The sequence below is a fragment of the Coccinella septempunctata genome, chromosome 6 (genome assembly GCF_907165205.1).
Source record: "Coccinella septempunctata chromosome 6, icCocSept1.1, whole genome shotgun sequence".
In the NCBI taxonomy this organism is placed as follows: Eukaryota; Metazoa; Arthropoda; class Insecta; order Coleoptera; family Coccinellidae; genus Coccinella; species Coccinella septempunctata.
In genome coordinates this window covers 6,132,419-6,141,812 of record NC_058194.1, presented here as the reverse complement: position 1 = coordinate 6,141,812, position 9,394 = coordinate 6,132,419, and the positions used below count along the sequence as shown (strand labels likewise).

The window sequence follows — 9,394 nt, the reverse complement described above, 5'->3', positions numbered from 1 at the left end:
GAAGTTTTCCTAGCTTTCGTTCACAATTCTGAACTTCTTCAGGGACTAAAAACATATAAAACACCAAAGTCAATGGACATTGTACCCTATGTTACATATGATACTCACAATCAATGCGAATTTTTGAAAAAAAGGACGGAACCATCATCAGAACGCTAATTTTGTCGCAGAAGTTCGACCAGAACAATTATAATCCATATCTTAAATCACATTACAATAAGACAGAAATATGAAAAAACATCAAACTACAAAAAATGTCAGAACTTTAATTTCGAATCAGGTTAGGACGTATTGATGATGTAATTATTTATGGAAAAACAGAAAAAGAACAGGATGACTGTCTGAATAACGTATTAGAGGTATTCAAGGTAAACAATGTCCTCCTAAACGAAGAGAAAAATGTATAAAAAAGGTCAAGGAGCTTTATTTTCTCGGCCACAAGCTCTCCGACAAAGGAATCGAAGCAGACCATGCGAAAATAAAAACAATGTTACAGTTCCGACCACCGACTACAAAAAAAGAAACAAGAGGCTTTCTTGGGCTCGTCACCTATCTAAGGAAGTTCATACCAGATCTGGGAACCACAACGAAACCACTCCGGAGGCTGATTAGAGAAAACCAGAAGTTTGAATGGTGTCAAGTCCAGCAAGAAAGTTTTAACAATATAAAAAAATCGCTGGCGACTCTACCGATATTATCATACTTTGATCCTCAGCTGAGAGCCCGTCTCAGTAGCAGATGCTAGCCCTGTGGTACTGGGAGCTACAGTTTAATGAAAAAAGAACACCACAAGTTATATCGTTCGCTAGTAAAAGTCTTTCGGCTACAGAAAAACGCTATTCGCAAACGGAAAAGGAAAGCTTAGCTCTCGTCTGGGCCGTGGAGCGTTTCCATTATTATCTAGCGAGTTTGGAATTTGAATTAGTTACGGACCACAAGCCTATAGAGGTAATTTTCGAACCATCGTCGAAGCCTCCAGCTCGAATCGAAAGATGGGTTCTCAGGCTACAGGCTTACAAATTCAAAGTTATCTACCAATCGGGGAAACTAAATATAGCCGATTCATTATCAAGACTGTGCCAACTCGATGAAGAGTCATCGTTCGACAAGGAAAACGAATATCACGTCCGTGCTCTGCTTGAAATTGGCTCACCTGCAGCTATGAATATTAGCAAAATTATAAGTGAGAGTCAACATGATCGGAAAATAAGTGATGCAGTAAAGAAGATCAAGGATGATTGTTGGGAAATTGCAGACAAAAATGCTCTTTACCCCTTTCGCCAAGAGCTGATGACAATAGGATCAGTAATTCTGCGAGGAAGTAGTCTAGTTATAGCTGATTCGTTGAAAGCCGAGGTATTACAATTAGCCCACGAGGGGCATCCGGGAGAGACGGTGATGAAAAGGAGTCTGAGAGCCAAGGTTTGGTTTCCATGTATGGACAGAGAAGTCGAGAAATTTGTAAAAAATTGTAGAGGCTACTTATTAGTTACAATTCCGGATAAACCACCACCGATGAAAAGGCATAAATTCCCGGAAGGGCCGTGGCAATGTGTAGCAATAGATCTTATGGGACCCTTGCCAAATCAAGATCAACTCTTGGTCATAATAGACTACTATTCAAGGTACCAAGAAATAAAATTTCTCAGAACGACTACCTCCGCTGTCATTATAAATCAGTTGTCAGAGATATTTTGTCGCCTAGGAATACCAACATCTATTAGAGCGGACAACGGACCCCAATTTGCCAGTCGAGAGTTCAAGAATTATTGTTCACACAATAATATTGAATTGATCCACACACCACCATATTGGCCTCAAGCAAACGGCGAGGTAGAAAACATGAATAGGGCTATATTAAAGAGGTTACAAATAGCTCAGGCAAATAAACAAAATTTTAAAACGGAACTTCAAAAATTTACAATGATGTATAATGTAACGCCACATGGAACCACCGGTAAATCACCATCAGAACTGATGTTCAACAGAACCATTCGTGACAAAATCCCATCAATGGCAGATCTAGTTGTTGAGCCGGTAGACGAAGAAGCGCGCGAAAATGACAAAGTGAATAAACAAAAAGGAAAGGAAAAGGAAGATTCATCAAGACGAGCAAAAATGATCGAAATAAAACAAGGGGACAAAGTGTTAGCGAAGAATATGATAATTCCCAACAAACTGATACCGAGATTCAATAACGAAGAGTTCACTGTAGTGGAAAAAAGGGAAATGAAGTAACCCTTTCAAGTGAAGATGACCAGATATTAAAAAGGCACATTAGTCACTTGAAGAAACTCCCCGAACCAATACAGGGGTGCGAAGAAACTGATATTTCCAGAAACAAACTAGATCTTAGGTCAGAATCGCCAAATCCCTTATCTCCGAAGTTTATCAACGAAAGTGAACCAGAGAAGGAAATATCTAAAGTATCAGGAAAACTGCCGTTACTGAAGCTGAAAAAAATGGAGGGAATGTGGCACTGTACAGACTGAAGTATGAGTGGAACGTGTCAGCAGCAAAGTGTCTATGGTCGACAGGAATGTTAAGGAAGGAGATTTTGAGTTTTTATAGTTGTTACCATACAGCACATGTATATCCATTGAATGTCCATTGGACGTACAAAATGGACATCATGGACATCCATTGTACGTCCAGTTATGTACGATGTTTGGTCCAGAAAACGTCCGACCCTCACTGGATTCAACATCCTATGGACGTACATATAGGATGTACAATGGATGTACAGACAAGATGTACATTGGACGTACATACAGGATGTACATTGGACGTACATACAGGATGTACATTGGACGTACATACAGGATAAACATTGGACGTACATACAAGATATACAATGGACGTACATATAGGATGTACATTGGACGTACATACAGGATGTACAATGGACGAACATACAGGTACGTCCATTGCACATCCGAACCTCACTGGATTTAACATCTTATGGACATACCTGTATGTTCGTCCATTGTACATCCTGTATGTACGTCCATAGGATGTTAAATCCAGTGAGGTTCGGACATTTTCTGGACCATTCATTGTACATAAGTGGACGTTATTTGGGAGTCTCAAATGCCCATTTTATTGGGGTTAGCATTTTTTAAGTTTGATTCGAAAAAGGTATTTTAAAATCCCACCTATCAATACATATATTTATTGACAATTATAAGGAAATTGGGATTATTGAAAAATGAAATGCCTGGAAATGTTACACATCTTCATGTGAAAAATTAAAATAAAATAAATAACAAGTAGGTATAATTTGAACATTGGACTACTGCCCCTTAGCAAAAAAAAACTAAACTATAAAAAACTGAATATCAAAGAAGCAGATATATAGGTATATATACACTGAACAGGAAACACTTATGATATATTTTCTATCGTTGGCTCCTCGAACCCATTTAGATAGCCTCTTCTATCTCCTTCCTGTCCCCTCTACTGGAGTGTATGGCCGTTTCTGTGAATTTATTTCATTGAAATTTTGCTGTTGTCATATCAGTACATCACCATACTATAATTATAATAGAATGGTGATAATACCTATTGAAAATTGAATTTCTGGATGTTTGCTCGTAATTCCGTTTCATATTCTCACGAGTATTCTTATATTGTTGTATCCCAATAACCAAATAATAGATATTCATGGTTGTGAAAAGACAAAAATATATTTTTTACGATAGTATGAATATAATCATAACTAATGAAATCATCAAATTAACATGAAACAGAGATGAACATTCGTGGTTCGTATAAGCATTCAACATTCAATTCCTTCAACATTTCTACCCATTAGATTATATTTTTCTATCTACACGTAAATTTGCCACTTCCCTCAAGAATAAAAACTTCGACTCACCTCGTTACTATCCTATCATATATATTCACCACACACTGGAACTAGAACTAGACACTATACCTCAAATGTAGTTCAACAAGCTGAAGCCAAAATATTCACAAATTTACAAAATTTGTCGAATCCACTTCAAAATCCACTGATGACAGATTAATGAATTTCTCTAAGATATTCTGTTCTGATTCAATATTTCGCTGTGTGTCACTCAAATGAAACTCAAAAAATAAATGTTTCGGTCTTTGGGACGAAAGTTCAAGAGTAAAAAAAGGAATAATTATGAGAGGGCAGAACATCTGGGTTTCAACAGAGTCAGTATGTACCTACTCTCAATAAGAGCCGAGACCGACATTGCATCAATACAAGGGTATGTCCTTGCATACAAATTCCTGTTATTTCCAACATCCCTTATTTAAAGTACAATGGACATCCATAAAACGTCCATTTTTGAAAGTACAGTTAGTGTCCAGAAATGTACATCTACGAATGTTGTGAAATGAATAATTAAAGGTACAAAAAAATGATAATTCCAGTTGTTGTACAGAAAAGTATAATTTCTGGAAGTACATATTTATATCCAGATCCGAACATCCAAAAGATGAACTTTCAAGGATAATTCACGTTGATCCAAAATTGTACGTTGAATGGACGTACACTAACGTACCAATTTCTGATAGTACAATTAAGATCCAGATTTGTATATCCAGGGATGTCCAATAAGGGACGTATATGGATATATGTCCAACATCCCTTATTTGAAGTACAATGGACATCCATAAAACGTCCATTTTTGTACGTACAGTAAATGTCCAGAAATGTACATCCTACGAATGTTGAGAAATGTATAATTATAGATACTAGAAAATGATACATCCAGTTGTCGTACAGAAAAGTACAATTTCTGGAAGTACATTTTTATATCTAGATCCGAACATCCAAAAGATGTACATCCATGGATAATTTACGTTGATCCAAAATTGTACGTTGAATGGACGTACACTAACGTACAATTTCTGATAGTACAATTAAGATCCAAATTTATATATCCAGAGGATGTCCAATAAAAGACGTATATGGTGGTTTGCCAACATCCTATTTAAAGTACAATGGACATCCATAAAACGTCCATTTTTGAACGTACAGTAAATGTCCAGAAATGTACATCCGACGAATGTTGAGAAATTAATAATTATAGATACTAGAAAATGATACATCCAGTTGTCGTACAGAAAAGTACAATTTCTGGAAGTACATTTTTATATCCAGATCCGAACATCCAAAAGATGTACATCCATGGATAATTTACGTTGATCCAAAATTGTACGTTGAATGGACGTACACTAACGTACAATTTCTGATAGTACAATTAAGATCCAAATTTATATATCCAGAGGATGTCCAATAAAAGACTTATATGGTTGTTTGCCAACATCCTATTTAAAGTACAATGGACATCCATAAAACGTCCATTTTTGAACGTACATTAAATGTCCAGAAATGTACATCCGACGAATGTTGAGAAATGAATAATTATAGATACTAGAAAATCATACATCCAGTTGTCGTACAGAAAAGTACAATTTCTGGAAGAACATATTTGTATCCAGATCCGTACATCCAACAGATGTACATTCATGGATAATTCACGTTGATCCAAAATTGTACGTTGAATGGACGTACACTAACGTACCAATTTCTGATGGTACAATTAAGATCCAGATTTGTATATCCAGGGATGTCCAATAAGGGACGTATATGGATATATGTCCAACATCCCTTATTTTAAGTACAATGGACATCCATAAAATGTCCATTTTTGTACGTACAGTAAATGTCCAGAAATGTACATCCTACGAATGTTGAGAAATGTATAATTATAGATACTAGAAAATGATACATCCAGTTGTCGTACAGAAAAGTACAATTTCTGGAAGTACATATTTATATCCAGATCCGAACATCCAAAAGATGTACATCCATGGATAATTTACGTTGATCCAAAATTGTACGTTGAATGGACGTACACTAACGTACAATTTCTGATAGTACAATTAAGATCCAAATTTATATATCCAGAGGATGTCCAAGAAAAGACGTATATGGTGGTTTGCCAACATCCTATTTAAAGTACAATGGACATCCATAAAACGTCCATTTTTGAACGTACAGTAAATGTCCAGAAATGTACATCCGACGAATGTTGAGAAATTAATAATTATAGATACTAGAAAATCATACATCCAGTTGTCGTACAGAAAAGTACAATTTCTGGAAGTACATATTTGTATCCAGATCCGTACATCCAACAGATGTACATTCATGGATAATTCACGTTGATCCAAAATTGTACGTTGAATGGACGTACACTAACGTACCAATTTCTGATAGTACAATTTAGATCCAGATTTGTATATCCAGGGATGTCCAATAAGGGACGTATATGGATATATGTCCAACATCCTTTATTTAAAGTACAATGGACATCCATAAAACGTCCATTTTTGTACGTACAGTAAATGTCCAGAAATGTACATCCTACGAATGTTGAGAAATGTATAATTATAGATACTAGAAAATGATACATCCAGTTGTCGTACAGAAAAGTACAATTTCTGGAAGTACATATTTATATCCAGATCCGAACATCCAAAAGATGTACATCCATGGATAATTTACGTTGATCCAAAATTGTACGTTGAATGGACGTACACTAACGTACAATTTCTGATAGTACAATTAAGATCCAAATTTATATATCCAGAGGATGTCCAATAAAAGACGTATATGGTTGTTTGCCAACATCCCTTATTTAAAGTACAATGGACATCCATAAAACGTCCATTTTTGAACGTACAGTAAATGTCTAGAAATGTACATCCGACGAATGTTGAGAAATGAATAATTATAGATACTAGAAAATCATACATCCAGTTGTCGTACAGAAAAGTACAATTTCTGGAAGTACATATTTGTATCCAGATCCGAACATCCAAAAGATGTACATTCATGGATAATTCACGTTGATCCAAAATTGTACGTTGAATGGACGTACACTTAAGATCCAGATTTGTATATCCAGAGGATGTCCAATAAGGGACGTATATGGGTGTTTGTCCAACATCCCTTATTGAAAGTACAATGGACATCCACAAAACGTCCATTTATGAACGTACAGTAAATGTCCAGAAATGTACATCCATTGGACTTCCATATAAGGTCCCTGGACGTTTGTACTTCATTTGGACGTCCATTGGATATAGTTACGGGGTTTTTGAGATTTAGATATTATTATGAAGTGTTGGATTGAATTATTGGAGAAAATAAATAAAACTTTTTTGTGCTAAGACGTGTGATTATTGACTTATATTTGGAGTAGCACATATACTAGGTTCAAGAATGTTTTTGAAGGGTTAGGTTGTATTCCGGGTTCAGTTGAAATAAAAGTAAGACATGATGCAATACCAGTTATTCAGTCTCAGAGAAAGATTCCGTTAGTGCTTCATGAAAGATTGAAGCAGACATTAAATGACCTTGAAAAAAAAGGTCTTGTTTCTAAAGTTGGCTATCGAACTGAGTGGGTAAATTCACTTATGATCGTTGAAAATCCTAATGACTCACTCCGCCTGTGTCTTGATCCAAAACCCCTAAATAAATTTATATGTAGAGAACACTATATAATTCCCAAATGTGATGATATTTTAACTAAATTGGAAGGAAAAACAGTCTTTTCAGTAATTGATATGAAAGGTAGGTTTTGGCAAATCCAGCTATCAAAGAATAGTTCAAATCTATGCACATTCAACACACCATTTGGCAGATATAAATTTAACCTATTGAACTAAAGAAAGTTAGTTCAATGATTTAACCGAGTCCCCTTTGGGCTAAAGGCTAAACAGTATTGGCGAATCCAAAAATCTAGACGCCCTCTGCCGACTGAATTCCGAAACTACTTTGTCAGTACTGGAAAGTCAAAACAAGTTTTGATTCTTATGTTTTCTCTCATCTCACGTTGTCCAACAAAGTATTATAATTATTATTTGGGGAGGTTATATTGGAATTATTTTCTGGGTTTCTGAATAGAAGATTTAATTCAGAAAAAATATTGGAAAAGGTATTTATACCAGTGCTTTCAACTGCCAGGAGTTAGGTTAAACGATTTTTCTTTGCGAGAGTTTTTGCTAAATCCAATTGATGATTTAGAAATACAATTTCATAATTTTCATACTTCACACCATTTAGCAGATATAAATTTAACCTCTTCTTCTTCTTTCTCTTTTCTTAAGACTTAGTCTTGTTTCTTCCACTATTCAGCCTCCTGGGAAACAGATGTCCAGCTTTCGTGCCATCTCTTCGGAGGTCGGCCGGGGGGTCTCCGTGAATTTGGTCTTCCATCCTTTGCCCATTTTGCCCATCGATCTTCCGTCATCCTGTCGACGTGGTCTCTCCAATAACGTCGTCTCGATCTCGTGAATCGGACTACGTCCTGAATGTTCAGATCTTCCCTTATAGCGTCACTCCTTATTTGGTCTCTTAAGCTCACTCCTTTGATAGTTCTCAACGTTTTCATCTCAGCTGCCCTCATCATGTTCTTTGTTTTTGCTGTATCCGCTCGAGTTTCCACTGCATATGTAAGTATTGGTCTTACGACTGTTTTGTATATGCGGACTTTACTATCGGTAGATATATATTTGTTCTTCCATATGAGGTCCCTGAGGTAGCCAGAGATTCTTGAGGCTTTATTTACTTGTGTTCGTACTTCTTGTTGTAAGTTTTTGGAACTTGTGATCTCGACTCCTAAGTATGAGCATTGCATACATTGGTGAATAGGTTTGTCGTTCACAGCTAATTTACATCTTGTAGGCTCTTTTGCTATGACCATTGATTCAGTTTTTTCCAAGGATATCTGCATATTAAGCTTTTCGGCTGTTGTTTGGAACCTATATAGCAGTCTCTGTAAGTCGTCCTCGTTATCCGCCATCAAGATTACGTCATCAGCATAGCATAATATCTTTATTGATCGTAGCCCCATTCTGTATCCACCACAGACTTTTTTCACATCATTAATTATCCGGTCCATAATTAAATTAAACAAGAATGGGCTCAGACAGTCTCCCTGGCGAATTCCTGTTAGTATTGGACCTTGCTCGGTGAGCTCCTGCGATGTTTTGATTTGTGTTCGGTTGTTTTTATTGAGCTCTTTTATCACATTAATGTAATTTACGGGTGTTCTGTGTTCCTGAAGTATATCAATGATGTCGGCTATCCGAACTCTATCAAATGCCTTCTTGAGATCGACAAAACAGAGGAACAGAGGTTTTTGAAATTCGATGGACTTTTCAATCATTTGCCTGAGGATGAAAACTGCGTCTATTGTCGATCTATTTGGTCTGAATCCTTGTTGTTCTTCACTAATTTTAATTTTATTCATAATTTTTTTTGTAATTATTTTGGTCAATAGTTTACTTATGCTGTTTAATAAACATATCATCCTATAATTGCCCGGATCATGTTTGTTTCCCTTTT

General features: G+C 36.1%; 1 protein-coding gene across 1 annotated transcript; it reads left to right on the top strand.

Annotated features, from left to right (window-relative positions):
• Positions 1-738: 738 nt before the first annotated feature.
• On the top strand, positions 739-2,238 carry LOC123315919 (uncharacterized protein K02A2.6-like). The gene has a single exon (XM_044901824.1). It carries the CDS (start codon positions 739-741, stop codon positions 2,236-2,238), a length of 1,500 nt encoding a protein of 499 aa, XP_044757759.1.
• Positions 2,239-9,394: the final 7,156 nt, after the last annotated feature.

Excerpts from the sequence above, each read along its gene's own strand:
- LOC123315919 (XM_044901824.1), top strand. The coding sequence starts at position 739 with ATGCTAGCCCTGTGGTACTGGGAGCTACAGTTTAATGAAAAAAGAACA.